This window comes from Rissa tridactyla, chromosome Z (assembly GCF_028500815.1).
Source record: "Rissa tridactyla isolate bRisTri1 chromosome Z, bRisTri1.patW.cur.20221130, whole genome shotgun sequence".
In the NCBI taxonomy this organism is placed as follows: domain Eukaryota; kingdom Metazoa; phylum Chordata; class Aves; order Charadriiformes; family Laridae; genus Rissa; species Rissa tridactyla.
In genome coordinates, this window is record NC_071497.1 from 68,695,635 (window position 1) to 68,718,715 (window position 23,081).

The 23,081-nt window shown below is 39.7% G+C and overlaps 1 protein-coding gene across 1 annotated transcript in view; it reads right to left on the reverse strand.

The window, feature by feature from the left end:
* ITGA2 (integrin subunit alpha 2) overlaps nucleotides 1–23,081 on the reverse strand; it is a 68,430-nt gene that overhangs the window by 13,324 nt on the left and 32,025 nt on the right. Inside the window, exons 5-23 of the mRNA XM_054187081.1 lie at nucleotides 22,652–22,766; nucleotides 22,135–22,262; nucleotides 20,843–20,991; nucleotides 19,557–19,707; nucleotides 18,983–19,148; nucleotides 17,635–17,708; nucleotides 16,033–16,171; nucleotides 14,633–14,778; nucleotides 13,131–13,274; nucleotides 10,802–11,005; nucleotides 9,860–9,996; nucleotides 8,236–8,375; nucleotides 7,088–7,239; nucleotides 5,960–6,070; nucleotides 5,239–5,321; nucleotides 4,276–4,417; nucleotides 2,544–2,636; nucleotides 1,462–1,538; nucleotides 1,285–1,368 (exon numbers count right to left, since the gene is read on the reverse strand). Coding sequence (XP_054043056.1) covers nucleotides 1,285–1,368; nucleotides 1,462–1,538; nucleotides 2,544–2,636; nucleotides 4,276–4,417; nucleotides 5,239–5,321; nucleotides 5,960–6,070; nucleotides 7,088–7,239; nucleotides 8,236–8,375; nucleotides 9,860–9,996; nucleotides 10,802–11,005; nucleotides 13,131–13,274; nucleotides 14,633–14,778; nucleotides 16,033–16,171; nucleotides 17,635–17,708; nucleotides 18,983–19,148; nucleotides 19,557–19,707; nucleotides 20,843–20,991; nucleotides 22,135–22,262; nucleotides 22,652–22,766 — 2,435 coding nt within the window. The remainder of the gene's footprint in view (nucleotides 1–1,284; nucleotides 1,369–1,461; nucleotides 1,539–2,543; nucleotides 2,637–4,275; nucleotides 4,418–5,238; nucleotides 5,322–5,959; nucleotides 6,071–7,087; nucleotides 7,240–8,235; nucleotides 8,376–9,859; nucleotides 9,997–10,801; nucleotides 11,006–13,130; nucleotides 13,275–14,632; nucleotides 14,779–16,032; nucleotides 16,172–17,634; nucleotides 17,709–18,982; nucleotides 19,149–19,556; nucleotides 19,708–20,842; nucleotides 20,992–22,134; nucleotides 22,263–22,651; nucleotides 22,767–23,081) is intronic.

Sequence of the window (23,081 nt, forward strand, 5' to 3'; positions counted from 1 at the left end):
TTTGCGGCCAACAGTTCTTGTAGTTACGGTGGTTTTCGAATTCATTGCTGCTGTGCATTTTTAAGCAGCTTCCTTTTTTTCAAATTTCTGCCATTCTTTGAATAATTGCTGTTTATTTTCTATGAGTTTATGCTTACTACTTTTGGAATGCTTCGGGATGCAAAAGCATTTTTTTCACCAAGAAATGGTGACCAAGTGCATCAGATATAACTACATGTAGTTTATCCTCAAAATTCAGTAATTGGGAAAGATAAACCAATCTTTTCTTTGATGAAAACTAAAATAGGCCGTCTTGACCTGAAAGTCAAACCAGTGCATTTTGTGTCAGTTCTAATTTAAGTTGAACTGTAACTGAAATTATTTTTGTTTGGAACAGTAACAGACTAATTACTGTTACAGTGCATCCCAAACCACTTGGGGTTTCCAGGGCTGAAGATGAGAGGTTTCAAGGGCGTGATATGATCAGTCTTAAAGGGGTTTTTGTCTGTTCCTCTCCCCCTGCCTGTCCAGCTGTCTGTCCTTACAAACTGCCCATCCTGGGGTAAAGGATCCTTCTTGGAACAGCCCTGACCTGGCTTCCATGGGGAGGGGAAAGGGCTGACACCAGAAGGGAAGGTGGCAGGTGTGAGATGAATCTCCAGGCGGGCACGTGGCAAAGCAGGGTGTGCTGCTCCCCATGCCAACACAGCAGCAGCAAGGGGCAATCTGCCATGGGCCACCTCAGGTTTTAGTTCAAATCACTATCTCAAACTGCTAACAAGCGTTTACATTTTTGGTCCAGGTTCAGCAAGTATGTCCATAATTATTCCCCCCCTGTCGTCCATTCCTCCCCCTCCCCCACCTCTTGCTGAGACTTTGAGCTGGAGCATTTTTTTCTCTTTGTTGTTGTTCTTTTGTTTAGTTTTGATCACTTTTCCTCCAGTTTTGATCCAATGGCACTATGTTTGAGCGCAGAGGCCCAACCTTATTACATAGTGTATACTAATGATATTATCAAAACCACAAGCACTGTTTGGTTTTTATACCACTTCCATTCACGTAAGCATCTGTATCAATTGTGCAGAGGTTATCACGGATCTATGGTTTCTTACTACACATTCCATAATTTTTTACATGCAAGAGTATTGGAAGAACATAAAATTGATGAAATGGGCATTTCTGATGAAATGACAATTCCCCAAATGAAAACAAAGTTTCACTATCTTTTCAGTGGCCTTTCAAGACTGCTACTATATTCAAATGCCTTGGCAAAATGACAGTGACTCTTTACATTATGCAGCATACCTTGTGAAATGAATTTCTGCATCGTATCGCAAAGGAATTGATAAGCTGACCTGGTTGTCCAATTCTTGCTCTTCCTTACTTTCACTGTTCATCAAAACACATTTATGTCAGGTGTTATTATTTTATACAAATAAGGTATTAATACCTAACTTGCTTTCATACAATTATATACTTTACCTCAACGCATGAAAACTTAGAAGTGCCACATTCTGAAGATTTTTCAGGTTAAAATCAAAACTGATATCAAAAGATACCTACGGAAGAGACAAAGAACAGGCAGTAAATGAGCTGATGGTACAACATCCAAAGGACTTTACAAAAGCAACACAATTATTCATATGTGCAACAATCTAGAATTGCCTTCTGTACCTGAATTCTCCACCAATTTCTGTGTAATATTTCAGTAATTTATAATACTCCAGAATTGCTTTGTTCTCACTTTCCCCTACAAATTGGCATTGTTACGTAAACATGAGCTATTTGCACTTTTAAATTGTCTCTAGCTAGCTATAAGCTGCAACAAAAGGTGTTCAGGATTCACTCTTTTCTTCCATTTGTTCCAATGGGTCCATTTTGGTGCCATTAAAAATTCAGAACAAACTTAGCTTTTTATATGTAATTAATTTTTTTTATTTTGCTCCCCCTGCCACAGAACATCATGTTTCTATTCTTTCTAGCAAAAATCTCATTACACCAGTTGATTGTGTTAGAGGCTGGAAGCCTATTTCTCTTCTGCCCTTGAGGGATAAGAGATTAAGTTGCATAAAACCACGGATATCCCGTGGTTATGGTATATGTGAGAAAAAGGATATACCATCTATCATAGGGCTGTGTTGGCCACCCCTCTTCCCTCAAAGCAATGCTGCTTTTTGGAGAGACGAAATTCACAGAGCAGGAGAGGGAGCTGCCGCAGGTTCACGCAGCAGGAGGGGTTTGACAGGAATTGTGCTCAGTTACCAGAAGGCCACGCACGGTGCTCTCTGCTTCTGTCCCCAGCCCTCACCCTCCAAGAGTTACAAAGCTACAGTAGCTTTTCAAAGCTGTGGGTAGGGACAAATGTGCTTCAAGAGCCTTTTTTCCCTTTAATCTAGAAGCTTAGCCCTTAGTTTGCTTCTTTCAATGCCTCTGAAACCCAATGGGAAGTTAACTGTTGCCAAATCTAAGAAATCCTCACCAGCAGTAAACGCAGATTTAGGGTAAAACAACAACAAAAAAGCTTTTGGGTATTATTCAAGGTTATTTAAACACGGTAGCTGTACCTGTTGTCCTGTTCTGAAAACAGGATAGCTTATTTGGCAAATGACAGTACTTTGTGCCGTTCCTGTCTGACACGAGACTTCAGTCCCATCGTTCTGCAGAAGAAACAGACAGAAAAGTCATCCTAGTATCAGGTTTTGGTAAAGCAAGAGAGGAAGTTCCCGGTTTGTATCTTCAACAGGACACGTATTACACTAAGGAGTAGTACAGACAGGTGTTATGGCAGTAATTCCTAGAGTTGCAGGGGAATAGGCAGGGCTAGGACAGAGGCAGGAGAAAGGTGGGACAAGGACCAGTCCCGTGAGATTTCTTGTGACCTGTCATGATCTTGTTAGACTTTTGTGTTGGGCTTGGAAGAAGGAATACAGGCTAAAAAGTACAGGTCACCTCCAGCATTAACTCCTATAGTGCTTTTTACAGCATTTTTACAAAACTTTTGCAGCCATATTTACATGACCTGAGAGCTACTGAAGTACTCTCACTATAGAAGTTAGTGTGCAGAGGGGAACTTTATCGTACTTTTTATAGCAAAATCTACAAGACATAAGAGTTTAATTACTACTTTTCAGAATATGTAGCATGTCATTGTCCTACATCAAAGACAAACTCATAGACCATAGCCAGTTATCATCACTTTGACAAGAATTCATTAAAATGTACTGTCTTTTGTTAAAAGTATCCCTACCGGACATTTACCATTCATGAATTATGCTACCAAAACAAACCCCCAAAAGAACACCCATACATTGCCAGCTTAAGCTTTTCTTCCTGCTTGAAGCAGGCACATTTTTGGTCAAAAGCTTCATACGCAGGCTAAAATACTTCTAAGCAAATGATCTTTTAAAGCAAAAGAATATCCTAGCTCCAGTGTGGTCTTTTGACATGAGCGCAATGAGCAATTCTGCTGCACAACAGGATGGGGAGGTAGAGGGGCACCCTCAGTGCTGTGTGGAGTATTTCTGCCAGTTCATTGTTCAGGAAAATGCTGCTCTGGGGCAGTGATGAATGCTCCTATCCCTCCTCTCCCTTCAGTATAGGGATTGCTCTGGATTTCACCCCTAGGATTATCACGCACCTCTCCAGTAGCAGCCTGACCACATAAGCCAAGCACTGAAGTCTGGATTTCATCCTTCATGAGTTGTTTGGGAGCAACAGTTTAGATTATAGATTTACTGCATTCCCCAAAATAGTATGCATAATTCCCTTCTTTTCCCTTTCCTAAGACAAAATTCATTAGAAGAGAAGCTTCTGGTATAACAATCACTTCAATCTGATTAACTGTCTAGCTGGAACACATGGCCTTGGCAATAACACTATTTCTAGATCCAAAGTCTGTGCTTTAAGGCCGCATCATCAATGCTGCATGCTTGATTTATCAAATACAAATTCCCTGTGTCACAGCAACTTCATTCAGGCATGTTGCTGGGAGTCAGGCAGAAGATGTGGGTGCCAAGGCCTAAAGTGAGGAAAAGATGACTGAAATACTGAGGTGAGGTCAAACTCAACAGTTTGCCAACTTTTATGCTGAGTTGGCAGTGTCTCTTCTTGACCTAAATAAACTGATATGCCGAAGGGAATAATTCTGGTATCCAAGAAAATAAATTGGGAGAGAGGTTTGCACACACATTCTTTCCTGGGATAGGCACTACTAGAAAGAAAAAAAAATAATAATTTCTCTGAGAAACTCAAAAATCAGTGGCAATAACAGAAACAGTGAGGCTGGGTATCACATACCGGCAAAGAAGATGAAGCGAAAAACAAGTTGTCAGAAAATGCAGCCTGGATTCTGGTGTTATATGCATTTTCCTTTTTATTTCCCAATTTCACATTGAACGTTAGTCTTCTGTTTTTGCTGCTGACAACAAACTGCTGTTTGCTGTTGGAAAATAAAGTCCATTGTTGTAAACAGAGGTACTAGAACAGCTGTGGATCATGAAAATGTGTTCACTGTAGTCAACAACAAATAACAAGCACAGCAAGGCATTTCCTACATTCTACGCACTTAAACACTCTGCTTTCTAAACCCTTTGACATAAGAAATGCTCTGATGGTGTTTCTAAAAACCAAATGGAATTAGCATCTTCTTAAAGTGCAGGACCTTGATTATGTATGTTCAAAGTAACTTTGCTGAATTTTCAAGGGCTCTAGGCTGATGGTAAGGTGGGCAGTGAGTGGGGAGCGGACTTGGATGGCAGCTTCATGAAAAGCTAGCCCTGTCTCTCTGTGTACTGTACATGTATGCGTATATCTGCACATGGACTTGGAATATGTGCTGCCCAAATGGCTGACCTTGGCTCCCCAGTGGCACAGTCTGCTGCAGGATCCTGACTGCTCCCCGCGGGAGGGACCAAGACGGCTGCTGCAGCCAATGATGCTCCCCCCGCGAGCTCCCTTTCTCCATAGCTAGACACGATTCTTCTGAATGGTCACCGCATCTTCAATCCCTAAGGTACCAAAACTTGGGTTTGTCTAAGCTGACAAGAGTCCTACTTCTGTACCTGTGTTCCTGCTATACCTCTTTTTCCTTGATTAGTTATTTAGACAGAAAAGCTATTGCCTTTTTTATCCCTGCTGTTTCTAAGTAGATGTTGAACTAGAGAGTCATTCTCATCTAGAAATTCATCCAAAGCCTACAGACAAACCAATTGGTGAAAACTTAACACCCAATCCCAACAATTCCACAGATTCAGCTCTTACCCATCATCTGCCTTCTGCTGAACATTCAGGACAAGATCACAGATACAAAGTTCATCTTCACCACAGTCTTTAACAAAAGGAATCTATAAAAACCAAAAACATTTCCTGAATGACAGCGCTTCAACTTTAAAATTATCTATAGACAGCAGAGTGCAGACACCTTTGAGATGAAGCGCATTCTTGGTCTGCACATAAGAAAATCCCTCTGAAGGGCATTAAAAACTCTTGACACATGAACAAGTTAACACTGAATGACACGTTACTGTATGTCAACTGATCCATAAGAACAGTGCAGGCAGGTTATTGTTAACCCATAACAAATGTGATGTAATCAAAGGGGTTCCACCTCTCTTTTGTGTACTCTTTTATTGTACAATAAACTCACCTAAAATAGTTCATCCTTGCCATCAACTAGAAGTTCACGTCAACAGTGACATGGCTCAACCAACATGTTCCTTATGCCTATGGTGGCTGATGTATGCGTGTGTGTGTGTGTGTGTGTGTGTGTGTGTGTCTGAGTAAGCCCACAAAGTACAGACAAAGATATAAAAGGAACCAGGGGACAATCCCCCTAGCCCACCCCAGATGCCTGGTTTCGGCCCAGTGACTTAACTAGAATACCAGTTTTCACTTGCATGTACCTCTCTGGTGTTTGTGGGAGCCACATATTATGGATGTGTGTATAGCCATGCATTTTTCAATAGTAAGTCTGCATACTTACACTATAGGCCACAGATGCAGGAGAATATATATCAAGGACAGGGCTGGAGCCAGGATTTGCAAGGCCAATGTCAATGCGCAAACTAAGGGAATTCACTGCATCGGTAGGTTCCTGCAAAACACATGGTTCAGATGATAGCTGTCAGCACAGCAAACGGGGTAAAATCAGTAATTCTACTGCAAATTGAGAATGTATAGTAAAATCAAACTTGCTCTAAACAAGAAAAAGTAACAGTGCAAAGCTAAATTTCTTGACTGAAATAATTTTATGAGACTGCATAGGGTGGGCTCCTCCTGCCAAACAGCTTTTAGTGCCATTTCCATGATAAAATTTGTTTTCCTAGGATTCTTGGAGACTCTATTCATCACCGTCAGTTCTAGGGCTAAGGAACATGCAGTTTCTCTTGCAGCTGCAGAAGCTGGTCCTCAAAACCCACCACCAGGTGACTTTCATTCTCACCTGGCTGCAGAAGTCAAATTCCTATTCCACTCTGCCTTGCCATCAAAGAGAGCAGTTGGGCCTGAGTGACACTAAAACACACTGTACCTAATGTCTCCTCTGTTTCTCAGTAATGGGTGCTATGGCTCATGGCTCCACAATGGCACTAGATGTGATCAACAAGTCAAAGATATCTGCATTGAAAAGCAGAGCAGGAATTGAAGTCTTCTACCTGACCTAGCATCATGCAGGGGTCTTAAGGCAACTCTCAGAGATATGTTCAGTCTTTGATCCTATAGAAAGATGGGAGACTTTCTTTTTTCCTAGGTGTATTTCCTAGGCCTAGCATACACCAGAAGTCTGCCTGAAATGCTGTTTGTTTGTGAGAAAACATATGCATCTATGTCAGTTCTTACAAAAGAACCTACTTAGAGGGAAATTAAAATCTATTGAAATTATGGACTATGGGCTCTGTGTTATGTCAGAGATGAAGTACATAATTAAGAACTTCGTCTAAAAAGCTGTGTTGAATTTGAGTTATTAGTTTCTTTGAAATCAGAATCTTACTAAGTATTTTTCAGTTGTTGGGGATTTGAGAAACGTGAATCATTGAGTAAACCATGCATCAAATTCACCAACATCTTCCTGTGATCATTTTTGTTACATAGGACTGCTTGCAATTGCACTTACCTGTACACTGAAGACATCATGAACGCAGTTCTCCTCATGACGTACCACAAGATCCCTCTGCATGTACCTTTCATTATTTTCTTTGAACAATCCTCTAGAAGTCACTCTCGAGGACTGGAGATCTGCATCCAATGTTGCATTGTACTTTATAGCTACAAGAAGAATAACAGTACATTTTTTGCTGGTTATGACTGCCCATGATCTCATTACTACGCTCAACGTTACCAAATGACCAGGCTTTCCAAACCACACTAAATATTTAACTTTTTTCGTAGCTTGCTAAACACAGCGCAGTCTCAAAATGATAAAATTTTCTCTTGTGTTTTCCAAAGCCGTCAAACAGGTTTAAATCCTGACGTAACTTCTCATCCACAGAGAGCACATTAAATGGCAATCAATCCAGTCTCCACTGCAGCTGTTTGAGCCTGCAGCTCAGGCAAGAAGCCAGTCAGCAGGGCCAGGATTACACTAGATAAAGGGGCCTTGCAACCATATCCCTGAACTCTGAGGAGACTATAAAGAATCTCCATCTTCTCTTCAATCACATAATAATTTCTGTCCTCTTCATCTTATGACTAATACACTGTGGAAGTTCACTGTTATTTTCTACTCACAATCATGAGTTCCTAAAGGCACTACACATAGCACTGACGCAGTCCAACTGGTGTTATCCATGACGTGTACTTTTAACTAAATAGCTTCATGAGAGGCCAGCACTGGTCTCAGAAATATTTGGTGCTCTCCTGTCCTCTGAAAAGAAGAGCTTCTCCCCACTGACATCTGCACTGAGCCTACAGATATATTTTTTTATTATTATTACTTTTTCTGAAGAGAGAAGAAAAATGTGCAGCCCGCTGTTGAAATCAGCAGGTTGGAAAAAAATCAGCTTCTCACCAATGACATTTTCTGGGGTTTGCTGAACAGGAAGGATACAGCTCTCCTTTATACTGTTAATTCCTCACTTTTGAAAGATTATGGAGCTAGTGATGAAAGTAGGTCTTAAAAACACTTTCTCAAGCACTTAAATTTTATACTGATTTTGCCTTTTTTGACATTCAATCTAACACTTCTTTAGAATCTCCACTACTCATTTGAATAATGGACTTTTGCAGAAATTAATATAAGACAAGTTATTGAAATACTCTTACCCACTTGATTATTTCTCTTAACAGGTCTAAATGTAGCCTGAAAACATATTTTGACAGTTATTTCTGTGTTCTTGTTCAGAAGACTGATTTTCTCAGGTTTAAATGAGGCAATTATGGAGACATTTGCAATGCTTCGTGACCTGCAAAGTATTTTAAAAGGTTACATGTGGTTTTCAAGAGCCCTGGGTAATGTACAAGCTGTTGTCTATTACTACCTGTAAGTGTAACATTGATTTGCTTGGTTCCCAATGTAAACATCTTTTAATGGCACTGGTAAAAGTATTTTTCTTTGCATATAAGTGAATTTGTTGATACAGTACTGTTCAGTAATGACAATAAACAATTCGTCATGTCAAATTAATGGATAATCAATGCCTTTATCCCAATGCTCTAATCTTTCCCTTAGGATAACAGAGCATGAAGCCCTTTTCCTGTTTTCCCAATAAGTAACGTTCTTCTCCTCCTTTAGGGAAGTTACTGAGCTCCTCTGAGAAGGCGAAAAAGGGCAATTCTTCATCTTAATTAATAGTCCTATTTTCCAGAAAAACAACTTTCATGTAATTAATCAAGATTTTGAAGAACAGTTTCAAAAGAACCCTGCATGTAAAAACAAACACTTTAATCAAAAGTGAAACTCATTAATCAGACCAAATGCCAGAGTGAAATAAAAATGAACATCTTCATTAATCAAATCTAAATAAATGCTGGTACTCCAAGGAGCATAATTTTCTTTAATGCAATTCCCACCAGCACCAGCAGCAGTTCTGTTGTGGGTCAAAGGTCCATACTGACCATTCATTTTTAATAATCTTGTTTCATTATGAAATAAGTAGCAATTCAGTCATGTTTTTCTTCTTACAATGGGGAGCCTCAGGCAAGAAGACAGACAACAGATAGAAAAGCAAGCTGCATTTTAATTTAGCTCCTCAAGGAAGCAGTGGAAAATACACAGTACTTAGGGAGGCAGAAGATTTGACTTCTGTGAAGCCTTTCTTCTTTATTTTGTGGAAGTATTCAGACTGCTCTGGCAAAGGCTACATGCCAGAAAAGATAGGTTTCTTGCCAGAAATAGGTGCCAACTCTCTTTCACCACTCTCTGTCTTTTCCCTGCAGGACAACTCTCTCCCACACATCAGCCTACCACCCAGCAAAGGTCACGCAGGTTGTGTGGGAAGTGGTTTCATCTGTCTCATGCTCAGCTATCAAAATTACACTGTAGCTACTGAAGTACAACCTGCTCTGACAAACACTCTCAAGTGAGCCCCACTCCCCCTGGACCAGGTGTCTGCACAGCAGCAGCAGCCATGGGTGTCTCCTGGCCCTCCCCATCCAAGCCCAGATCCTTCCTGGCAGCCCCCGCCACCTGGCTTCCCCCCACATGCCCTGCCTCAGCCCCCCACCACTGCCTTGGCTTCAATAGTTAGATGCTACATGCTTAAATGAGGTTTAGTCTAATGCTGTTTTTCAGCTAGCTACCATAGCAGCGATGAGGCAATAAGTGTGTTAGCTCTGAACACATGGAATGAAAGAGCTTTTTGGTTTGCTTCTTTTGCTGTTTAATTAACTAAATGCTCAACTTGCATCTGAATTGTTAAGTGCTTCCTTTCTAAAGGAGTTTACCAACCATAGCAGAACCACATTTCCATCAGCACCAACGGATATGTCAGTAATGTCATCGTCATCTAAGTCTCTATGGCCATCTACTGATCTTCCAAAGAACTGGAGCCGTTGTCCAAAAGCAGAATCCAATCCTAAAATTTTCTGTGGAAGAGAGTTTGGTTACTGAGCTTGCCACAAGAGTGCTTAAGTCTGTAGATAGCAGCCTAAGCGATGGATTTTCACTGATGTTCCCTGTATACGCAATGTATTGTTTAAACAAAACGCTTTTGTGGATGTTTTCTCAGACGCTTCTAAGCACTTTTTCCTGCCCTGTTGGAGCACACAATGGACTAGATTTTTCTGTCTTGGGAGTAGATCAAGTTACTGACTGTTGTATGCCAGCTAGTACTCACTGTAAACTTTTTCCATCTCACACTGAGCAGCTCAAAGAATAGGAAGCTTAACAGGACTTCTAACAAACACTTGTCCAGAAAGTCAGAAAGTCTGAATGGAAAGTGACATTAAAATTACGATTATAGTAGCATATAGGACATGCAAAGGCCCCTGAAAGTCTTTTCCTTTAATACTACATATTTATAATTTACAGAGCTGGGATTTAGCTAATCTCCATTGCTGTACATCAACCCTAAAAACCTGAATAATGGGTGTCAGAAAACATATAGGAAATTAGCTGACTTCATACACGGCCACCAAAAACTCTAAGAAGCTCAGACGGAGCATCTTGCAAGTCCTCTTCCTCTATATGCTTCAGTTATAAGCACCGCAGCATCAGCCAGGACATGCTGACAGCTGAAGGAGAGGCACAAAACTTGAAATATGCCATGAGAAAAACAGTAATCCTTCACGAGGATGAAACAGTAGCCAATTAAAAGATACAAAATCCTTCTCTTTTCTTCTAGCAGATCTAAAGGCATGGAATACAGCGCTACGCAACAAAGTTAATTACCTGAGAATATTTGGTACGTATAGTCTTTTGAAATCCATTGTAAATGTAAATTGCTCCAGAGTTTTGGTTTTCCAGTGGTGCACCTATTACAACATCATTAAAACCATCCAAATCAATGTCTGCAAGCGTTGCGATCGCTGATCCAAAGCGAGCGTTTTCTGACCCCTGCGGACCTTCCAAGAGTTCTTGTTGATCCAAAATTCCCTTTATAAGAGCAAAGAGAAGAAAACGCAAAAACACAGCAATCACTGCACCAGTTTAGACATAGAAGCAGTGTCTATGTGCATTGTTTTTTATTTTTGTTTTCCAGTACATTCCCCTTGGACTGCTCAACCCTGAATTCCTTCCCCATTGTATTGGCCATTCAGTTTGCATTATGTCTCAGAGTCTTGGCAAGCGTTACACAGCAAAATTAAAGCATGCTATGCAAAGCACTAACAGCAAATATAACCATATGTATGAAGCTTAAATGCTCTCACTGTCCTCATCTGACTGTTCTGAAAGTTTCACAATACATTGAAAAATACAGTTTCCAGTTTTGGATTACCAGTTTTTATGCAGAGGGAATGGAAATTATGTAACTGGACATAATTCTTTGAAACAGAAATGGAATTTCCTAACTAAACTAATGCAAAAAACATGTGTCCAAATGCTAAACTCCTGACCTCTCCAGTGCCAATGAAGCAAGAAAGATTGGAGATCTTTACAGTTAAATAATCACATTCACACTAGGTTAAATTCAACTCTCTGGCAAATACTGTTCTCATCTTTAACCTCAGCTATCATGCTGTGCTTAATATTTTAGAAATACCAGCCAAGTTATTTATTAAAAATGACTAGAAAAGTATTATTTGCGCAACATGGGTAAGTTGCACAAATCCAGGTTCTTTAATCAAAAAAAAAAAAATTATTTCATTATTCTTACTTTTTAAATAATTTTAAACCTAACATTGGACAAAGAATAAATGTTGTGAGGATAGTCATCCAATTTATTCAGTTTTCAAAACATGAAAAAAAAAATTCCTTCATTTTTTCTTCCGTATTTCATGTCTAATTCCACAGTCACAAAGACCAATATCAGCTGCCGGCAGGACTACTTCCAGCACCTCCATCTACTTTGAAATTGCCTTAGGGTACAGTTTCCTGTTGCTCCAGGATGATCTGACTGTGAGCTGCTGCTGCAAGGGTGGTCCTTCCTCTCTATTTATTTGATTGCAATTTACCTAGTAAAAAGGACATGTTCTGTTTTCTCTGATGGATGGCAGGTATTAATTTACTTTGCATATCCACACACCCAATGATTGATTGAGAGACTGTTCAAAAGTGCCACAGGCTTCAGGACTGTTAATACCGGTATTCTGAAAACACCTACTACAAGTCTAAATAAAAAACGCTGTCAGTCAACCATTAAACAAATAACATAGCTTCACTGAACAAAGGAGACAACATGAGTAGTAGTAACCATCCAGCATGAAAGTCTACAAAACAATGCAGAAAACTGGCAGAAGAGCGTTTATTAGAACTGTTTTGGGAATACTGTTAGGTGTTGAACAGATTTGCCAAAATCTAGTGGCAAACAATTAATTAGCAACAGCCTCCAGCTAAGTTTCTTAGAGAAATGTTCAACTTCGTGTTCTACTTGTGTACAATGCCTAGCACAGTGCCTAAAACCAGGACCAGGGACCCACCTAGAGCAGCAGGTCCCTGGTCACTAATAGTCCTTAACTATTGACTGCATTTTGATGTGTTCCAGCTGGCTTATTCCCAGATTACATGCACAGGCAGTTCTAGGGAAAGTTTGCAGCCGCTCCTGAAAAGCAGAATGGGCATGATTGCACTGGGCAGGGCTCCCGGCTCCATCTGCAGTCCTCTGACCAGGCAGGCTTGGCACCATTTACCCCTGCCCTTATGCCACACCACAGAGGGCACATCCCCTCTTTCTCGTTACAAAAACACCGCTCGCAATATTTTTAACACTTTGAAAAAGACACACTAAATGGTGACTTAGAGGTCTGGAAAAGATCCAGGGCCAAAGGCTTTTTAGCATGCACGTGGCCAGTGTGCTTTGAAAGAACTTAGCAATGCTGGCTTGAGCGAGTCTGCTGCACCAGCTGGCTGTGGGGCCCAGATCGCTCTTCTGATCACCCTCTGATTTAACAGAACAGACACTGCCACTAAGTACTACTGCAGTTTGGACTGCTTTTTCTTTGATAAAACTGTAGTCCAGGAACAACAGTAAATCCCTACAGCTGCAAATGAAAATATCAGCACTTATCATGGATGGAGAGGCAGGAAGCCGATTCCAGCTGTGCTACAGCGCCATTCTTACCTTTGTGATGGAAAACATGTATACTCTCCCTTCCTCTTTCTTCAGGTCATTCATAAACATGGGTGCACCCACAAGCAGCACATCTGTCACAGAATCCCTGTCAACATCCACTGAACACACCACACTGCCAAAGTAGGAGCCAATCTGAAATCAGCAGTAAGAGAGTCGTGTTTGTATGTGGATTTTGTAAAGCATAACATTTCAGCACCTGAGTCCGAAAACCTACACCCCAAAATAGTCCAATGCTAATGAATGAAACCGCACAGTGGGATGAAATGACTATATAGCATATTCCAGTGTTTTAAGAACCATATCCTTATCACATGTCCACTGTTTCTGCCCAGTAACTGCTGCTATGGTTTTACCACTCGATAATAACAACACAAACAGAGATTAAGCTATGGAAGGTATACTTTTTTATATTAAACTGTGCACATGAAACTACACAATCTCTGATTTACTCTCAGATTTGTCTTACAAACAAAACCAAAGCCACCTAAACTCGCCGCTCTTTTCCAAGGGGAGAAAAAGAGAATAAGCGTCCAAATCTCTCTTGATGTCATCTACTTCACAACTTCTCAGGCAGCGTGGAGTTCACTGAGTATCTCCCAACTAGAAGTGTTGACAGAATCATAGAATGGTTTAGGTTGGAAGGGACCTTAAAGGGATCATCTAGTTCCAACCCCCTGCCCTGGGCAGGGACACCTCCCACTAGACCAGGCTGCTCAAAGCCCCATCCAGCCTGGCCTTGAACACCTCCAGGGATGGAGCATCCACAGCTTCCCTGGACAACCTGTTCCACTTCCTCACCACCCTCACAATAAAGAATTTCTTCCTAATACCTAATCTAAATCTACTCTCTTTCAGTTTGAAGCCATTACCCCTTGTCCTATCACAACATGACCTTGTAAAAAGTCCCTCCCCATCTTTCCTGTAGGCCCCCTTCAGCTACTGGAAGGCTGCTATAAGGTCTTCCTGGAGCCTTCTCTTCTCCAGGCTGAACAACCCCAACTCTCTCAGCCTGTCTTCATAGGAGAGGTGCTCCAGCCCTCTGATCATCTTTGTGGCTCTCCTTTGGATCTGTTCCAACAGGTCCATGTCCTTCTTATGTTGGGGGCCCCAGAGCTGGACACAGTATTCCGGGTGGGGTCTCACCAGACAGAGCAGAGGGGCAGAATCACCTCCCTTGGCCTGCTGGCCACGATTCTTATGTTGTAGCCCAGGATATGGCTGGCCTTCTGGGCTGTGCACATTGCCACCTCATGTTACACTAAGTAGCTTTGTATATTATCTTTTACCACTAATTGGATGACTTCCTAAAATACTGTTTAAGAATTGCAGTTAACCTCATTGAAATAGTCTAGGAGCAGAGAAGAGTTCAAGTGGATCCTAAATGCATTGCAAGAAAGAGGAATTTTCAGAACAAATGCATTGCGATTTACTTTTGTGTCGATAAAAACAGATGCCTGCAAAATCTGCATCCATGACCAAAATATACGTGCCTGCTCGCCTCTCTGGGACTGCACAATTGTGATATTACCATCGCTGTCAACATCATAAACCACTACTCTGCCAGTGTAGTTGGATCTTGGTGCACCAGCAACAAAATAAACGGAGCTCTGAGTTGAGAGAACAGCAACAGAATAACCTGGGGAGAGAAGCCAACATTTACATGTGTGAGAGACCATCAACTACAAGTCGTCAGTTGGTTATCCATAAAGGCACAGAGAATGAGTTAATCTGGTACGTTAGTTGCAGAGAATGATGCTTCCAGATGGGAAGTTAAGCTGTCGCATATGCATAAAATTTGTGATAGTCTTCTGGAGAGAACAACGACACCCAGATCAAGTTGAAGCAGGTTTGCAGAATAGCACGGACAATAGTTTAGCCTATTGAGTAAAATGCAGACCACAAAAACGTCACGCTTATGAAGGCGATAGGAAAAAGAGTGCAAAGAGTATCCTTGGAATGAAGAAATAAAGAGAAATATGACATGAACATTTGGGCCAGCCTTCAAACTGGGAAGGAACACCTAGCTTCTGCAAAGCTTGCAGTGCATTTTCCCACAGCTCACTAAACCACAGCCCAGTGTACTGGCTGAATACAACAGGCTATATTAATAGCTTGTCAGCTGAAGGGCTTAGGTTGATTGAACTTCTTTCAAGATTTTAATCCTCATTCCCATTATTCTAACATTATTTGCTTTCAGGAAACATCTTTTAATACCTGCAAATATTTTAAACATGTATTAGCACTATAAAGCTAGCATTACTACATATTTTACATTTCTGTGGTTTAATTACAGCAAATTTATTTTAACAGAAGAAAACAAAATCATCATTTATAAAGACTATAGTTCAAACTAAACAACAAAATCCCAGTGACTGGGCAGAATATGCAGGTCTTTGGCAAGCTCCATGTGAGGAGCACATCAGAAAAACACGCATCAGAAAATATATTGGGGTTATAAATAAGACCTCTGCTAAACTGCAGCAATAGTCTTAAAACTATAAACCGAACTGGAAAAAACCAAGAAAAGAGTGAGCATAGTTGAAACAACAGCAAGCCAATCAACTTCTGATCCACATGTAATTGGGAAGTACATGCAAATACTACGACAGAAGGTACCCATAATGATCAGTAAGATACACTAAGCAGCCTTTTCAAATCCCATGACTTCTTACGTCGCTGTGACAAAGCCTGATTCAGCTTATATCACAATAAGGATTTCAAAGATTTCATGCAATGAACTGTTGACCATTAAATAAAATCTTTTGGGATGCAAAATTCTTTCCATTTTCTCGAATAGGTTCTTAACAGGAGTCTGGCTAGAGCAGAATTTCCCAAGCTCTTTAATATCTTAATAAGGGTTTCATACACTTCCAGATTTGTATTTTTGTACCTAGGTAAGAGCTATGATTTCTGTCTTGTAGAATTTTCTCAAACACATGGCTTGGAAAGGTGGTGATGCTCTCCGAAGACTCCTGAACTACTGTTCCACTCCAGTCATAGGCCCCAACAGCACCCAGCAGCAGAACATCCTTTAAAAAATAAAACCCAGTATTTTAGAACTACATATTTCAGAAAAAAGTGTGACTGAAGCTGAAATTACCATATGTAATTTCCTACATCACTGTGTTTAATGCAGTCTAATGACAGCAAGCAGTTGACTGGAGCTACTTACAGTTACCACCTACAAGCAGGACTTTACTGCCCTATTAAGAAGGATTATCACCCCTCTGCTGCGAGAGCATGAGTGACTGCTTTAGCTCCTGGGGCACTGTAACTCAAGATAAAATGGGTTTATTTAAACACTGTGATAATTTCCTAAGCCTGTCCATCCTGGGGTTGGGCTTGCCAAGTCTGCTTTTATGCTTTCATGATCCTCAGAAGACTGAGGATCAAATAAAACTGTAACGAAAAGCTAAAGCATCCTTTTTGCCAACAAAGGTGCCAATGACAGCATGCAAAAGCTGTTGGAAAAAGATACAAAATTTCATTCTTTAAGTGTATTGTAAGGAGATGTTCTTGAGGAACAGTTAAATCTGATATTCAAATTAGTATGGCTTATTATACCGAATACGTGATACAGAAATACTTAATCTCAGACTTGTACACATAAACCAAACATGGTTTAGATTATTCACATTATTAACATTCTTTACTGAATGGAGACAGTGTTATAGAAAACTGCAGTAAAAATAGTATATGTAATTTTCCTGAAGAAAACCCAACACAAAATCTTTCTTGATTTTTGCCATTTCCTAGCATCAAGTGCTTGGTAAATTAAAACTTCAATTTCTGCAAATACAGAGGACTTTTAAAAAATTATTTCATTCACCTTTAAGGGCTATGAGAAAGAAACAACCTATCTGTATTTTCATGAAATTCCTGAAAACAGCTTGAACCACACTTGAATTTTACAAAGAAGGCCTATTTGGTCAAGATAAACTTAAAACTGAATAGCAAGAAAAATATATCTGATTTATTATTCCTTTTAATTTCTAAGTGAAATATGCTTTAAATAAATATTATTAACTTTATAAATATTAGACAAATTCTTTTCAGACATGTTTTATTTACATCTCAATGACCGCCTAGAAATATACTAGCTTTATAATATGGTTTCAATTCTTCCGAGTTATTCAATTACAAAATATTAACTTGGAGCAATTGAATTTTTCACGCTACATGAACTCAGAAATCACCGAAATAATTGGACTAACACCTCTCAAAATCATTACATGAAAGAAAATATTACTCAACTTCACATATTAATGTATAATTTTTTTCATTTTAGGTATTTAGAGCATCTATTAGAAGGAATTTCTGTGGTATTCAAATTAAAAAGAAAAAAAAAGACAATAATTTGACATTGTCCTGATTATAAAAAAATCTTAAAAATGAACATTGTGTTTTATCAGTATTAGTTTGTTGCACTTCTAAGCATTCATGTCTATGTAATTACACCTATATGTATCAGTAAATAATTAAATTCACATACCTTTTTATGTGAGTAATACGCACTGAAGCCCACCTGTGACATTTCCATTTGGAAAGTATCACCTTGATCTGTACCTGATAAAACAAATATTCACATATGGTTAACCCTATAGACCCACACAAGAGATCCAATATTACTGCCTCTGGGTGTAGCTATATAAGGACTGTATGATATTTTTTCCAAATCCACCAATTCTGCTAAAATAATTCCAAGCAACAGAAATCTAAGAGTTATTAAAGTATAGAATATTTGGAGGATTTAATGGCAAATTGGCAAGATGGAGACATGATGCTATGAGTCTCTTCCAAAAAAGGGCACAAGATGCTAAAGACGGCTGGAATCAGCCTGCACTGTGTTGTCAATGTGGGTTATCTCTTTTTATGTTTCCTAGGAAGCACTAAAAATATACTGAAATTAGCAGCTTTAATAACTGTATATTCACAACTTTCAAATGAATGTTTACTATCATATAGGATTTATAAAACTGTTGTAATTGTCCTGAAAAAATACTGTGACATGCAGGAATATCTCCTAAAATAGATGGATGGGACTCAGGTAATAGGAATTCAATGGGAGTATATAAAACCCAAGAGAGGGAGATCACCCCGTCCCCTTGACTTGATTAGCAGCACGGGTCTGGTAAAGAACAGATGGAGGCGAAAGAGAAGATTTCACGCTGAGTGCAGGAAGGTTGCAGCCATGAAAAGCTCCTTAGGGAGGGCTGAGGACAGATCACGAGTCTTCCAAGCATTTTTGACTTTAAAATTGGACTTTAAAAAGCTGGGTTTTGGGGGGATACGAAGTGCCTCTGAGCCACCTCTACAGCACCTTCCTCCAAACAGTTCACAGAGGACTGTGGCTGATGCTACGGACAGCACCTGGCAAATGCCACACAGATTGCATTACTGTAGCTTTTCAGTTCTGTAATCAATAACCTAGTCTTCTGACTTGCTTTTTAAAGTCACAGTTGCTTAGCATTAACAGGAAAACACAGGTGAATCTGACAAGCACGAAGATACCGTTACTTATCTGGTTGTAATAGCTCCAAGTACATTTGGATGCGTATGGACAAGCCCTCAGTGGATACCTGAAGCCCAGGACTTGATTGAAATTTTCACCAACTGGGAAATATTTCCCACAAACTGCAGAAACTAACTTGAAGCTCAGGCTCATTATGGGTGGAGTAGATGGGGAAACCTGTGCAAACCAGAGCCCTACCAGGGAGCAGCCCACAGCTCCAGCTGCCCCTCGTTTTCACAGTACTACACGAAGGTGAAGCTAAATAAAATCCTTAGCTCATCAGCTATAAGAATCAGGTCTAATTTTTCAGAGATATTGAGTATTTTACCTTCTATGCTAAAAATGCGCTCTCCAAGTGTTCCTGCTTCTTCCAGTAGAGCAGCCTCAGATGACACATTAAAGAAATACTTCTCCGTTGGATGACTAGCAATTCCTTTGATTTCTTTAATTAAGTTTTTAGTATCAAGTTCATGCCTGATTAAGTATCCCAAAACCTTGTGTAAAAAAGAAAAAAATAAGAGTGAAGGAAATCATGGCGTTCCTTCCTTTCCTTCTGTATTTTTGAGTAAATATTCTACATATTAAAAAGAACAATTACCTTAATTCATACTACTGAATCACTTATCAGACTGTATTCCCATACAAGGGACCATTCATATAGGAATGGCAAAGGAGAAAACCGCTGAAGCTGCCCTGGTAATATTGTTTTTGCTTTTTCAGCCAGTTAAAGACAACCAATATTTCACTAGTTCATAAAGATTAATTTCACATAGTTTCAGTCTCACCAGTGTAACAATGTATGGATTATATCAGCTTATATATAGACCATGCACTCTCATAAACACACAACAAAATGGTGTTTCAAAAACTGCAATAATATATATAATTATAGTATTACTTACAGCGATGCCAAATCTGGTTATATTGTCTTCATTGCATTTACCTATCACTGCCTTCAAGTTGGAGCCATCGTGTGATTCACCGTCTGTCACAACAACCATTACTTTTGTGGCTGTCGGACGTCCTCCCGACTCAGGTGAGAAGGCATACTGTCTGTTATAAAATATTGGATTTATCACACGTCAATTTATAATGGATGGTATTTGGTATATATACGGCAATGAATATGTTCATCACTGACTTAGAACATGGTGCATCTGTAGTGTTTTTTATTTGGAAATTAACAACCTGCAGTAAGATTTTTCAAGTATGCTCCTGATGGCTTCTTCTCAAACTACTGCTTAAAGAGCCATCAGAAATGTAATAAAGGATGCAGAACGACAATAATGAAAAAAAACCAACTAAAAAACCCAAGTAGGACTGTATGGTATTTCTGACAGAAATGTACATTCAGGGAAAACAATATTTTTTGTACAAATAAATGTCTAAATAAAAAGGTTTGGTTTGGTTTGGGTTTTTTTTGTCAGAATTATTGTTTTCTAACACCAGACTAGCCAGGAATTGGCCCCACCAAGTCAGACAAAAGGGGAAGAGTAATAAAAACAGGTTCCTCAATACTACTGCAAATACCGACTTCGTTGTAGGCTGAGTCTGTCCCCAAGTATGATTTTCAAGGCCATTTGATTTTGCATGTATTTTGGCTTAGAGTCCTGTCCTCGATTCAACTGCAAAATAGCATCTTCCTATTGAGAGACAGACCTGGTTTGTATAGGAATTCAGAGTCACGGTACATTTTTTATAAATTTTTCCTATTTTTCATGTTGCTGGTGCTGCAGTGACAAACTGCAATCAAAGTTGATTTTCTCTGCAATCAACCAAACCCTGACCTGCAAACATGGATGTTACTGGTCCCGCTGAATCCTGGGATAAACTTTACTTCTTTCAACAGTTTTTTATCTTTCCTAAAAGCTTGCCCACCGTCCTCAGTGCACGGTCATGTTCAGACATCCGTGACAGCCCAAACAATTCTGTCAGGTACCCGAACTACTTTAGTGTAGAGTTCAACCCAAACGGCTAAAGACATGCGTTTCAGCAAGTTTAGTTTACATATGCTAGTTCTGTTCTGCATAGTGCACTGTAAATGTAACCAAAGGGTCCTGCTTGGTGCAGAGATCCTCCTCAGAAGCTCTGAGCACATGCAGTCCCAGTAGGAATGAAATTCACGATCCGACCGTTGCCTTGTAAGGGAAACTACAACAGCTGCATAGTAACCATTGACGTGTTTTACCTCGCATTGTCAATGGCTTTGAAAGTATTAGTTAGATCTCCTCCCTTCTGAAATGTTTCCTCCATTGCTTTAACCACCTCTTCCTTTGTTTGATATGTATTCAAGTTGAACACCACACGCGGATCGTTAGCATACTGAATTAAACCCACCTATGCAATAAAGAAATTATGTTAGATCATCACGCATTACAATCATTTACATAGAATCATGACACTTACTTATTTGTCAGGTTGGAGTAAAAGATCTGCAGATGCACATGGGGTTATAATTTTCTTTCAACACAAACAAAACCAATTAATACTAACATGTTTGGAAAGCAAAGAAAGCTAAAATGCTCTTGCACCTTACGTCATTTATTATGGACTACAACATGTTAATGCAAACAATCTGAAATAGGAGGCATTAAATGCTTGGTTACTTCTGGAAGAGCTGATGGATAGCAAAAAAACAGGGAGCTCTGGGAAACATGGAATATAGCAAAAATTCTACAAGCTGACAGCACCTCAACCTGATCTCTTCTAAGGAAATGCTAAAGGTTAGTTACTTGACAGCACTGTAAACCCTATTTATTTTTAATACAGGTGAAACTAAAGACATATGCTAAGATGTACATTTAGTGTGAAAGAAAAAAAGTGGAGAAGATGCTAAAGGTGACGTTCAGAAAGGACTGAGCAGGAAGCCTAGCTTTTAAGCACCTCACTTCCAAAGTTGCCCAAGGAAGAAAGCAGCCTTTGGGAGAGAGATTTCCAGTGCCCCAGTCTTTGTTCCCAGAACTGTTTATGGAAAATGGACAACTGTAAAGACAGAAAATGTTTAAAAAAAGGCAGTAAAATTTTCCTTACCATCACCAAATTAAAAGGAAAAAAGAATTCAAAGATCAGACAGTAACCAAGCAGGAGAAAGTCCAATTTTAAAGATGCAGCAGTTGAGAAGCAAGAGCCATATGAAAAGCCCGTTAAAAAATCTGTTCTACTTTTACCACATCCCCACAGACTACATTTTAATTACTTTTACACCTAATGCATGAAAAAGATCTGACTCCACTAGATATAATCTAAACATCTACTTCAGTTGGTTTATGTTTTGAATCAAATTACTAATCCCTTTTAAAATAGGTTAACTGTGAGATAAAAAACTCAATACCAAAATTTACAGGACAACTGCGTAATCTGTGGCTTTGGGGGAGGTACTATAGTTACACTGAAGCACACTTGGTTTCCTTTAAAAATGCTAATAAAAGCCATTGGCTTTTTTTTTTTTTTTTGTCTTTCTCAAAGATGTCTTTGACTTACCTGGGTTTTGTTAAGGCCTATGTCTAAGCCTTGTACAAATTTTTTCAAAAATGCCCGCACTGCATCCCAGGGATAAATGCTGTTTGACTCATCACAAACCACCACGATATCTATGACAGAGGAACACTCTAAAACAAAAATAAAACTGGAGATTAAATGCACTTTCAACCTCAATATACTTAGAACTCTTTGGCTAAATCCAGAGGTGCATATTTAGGTCTCACACAGGCAACACTTCAGATCAGGAAGGTTTTGCCAGAATGAGGACTCAATAGATGCATACGCAGATTCTGAGCCCGCACTGGTGCAATGCCTCTGAATTCAGAGCAGCGAGTCCATATTTACATCAGCATTGGATCACGATTTGTCAGTCCTTACGTGTGAATTACAGGACTTTGCTTTTTGCATGTACTTTTTTTTTTTTTTAAATCCCAAATTAAGAGTCCCCGACACAACATATCTCAATTTTGTTTGATATGGTTTTTTAATTGAATCTGTTTTGCACATGTTGCCTTACTTTGAACAGCAGGAGAAAAGCTTCTTAGGATCTGGAAACTTGGACTGATTTCAGAACAGACTCCTGTTGCATAGTATTGGCTTCCACACTGCTGTGCCCACAAGGGACCACAAGTCTTTAAAAATAACAACAAAAAAGAAACTATAAAAATAACAAATAGTTGTCTCACTCTATGTCATATACAAAAGCACAATACGCAGGACTACAGGCATATTGGATCAGAGAAACCCTCTTAGGTTATCAGGCCAAGCCCCTTGCAATCACGGCGACAGTGTAATAACCCCTTTCATAGACTTTCTTATGTAAAGGACTTTCTATTCATGACCATCCTAGTGCCTCCTTCTGCAAGCTGGCCCCTCTGCACTATGCGCAGCTATAACATCGAGGGAGCGTGACTTGGTCCGCAAGGAAATCTGTGCTGCTTCAAGCC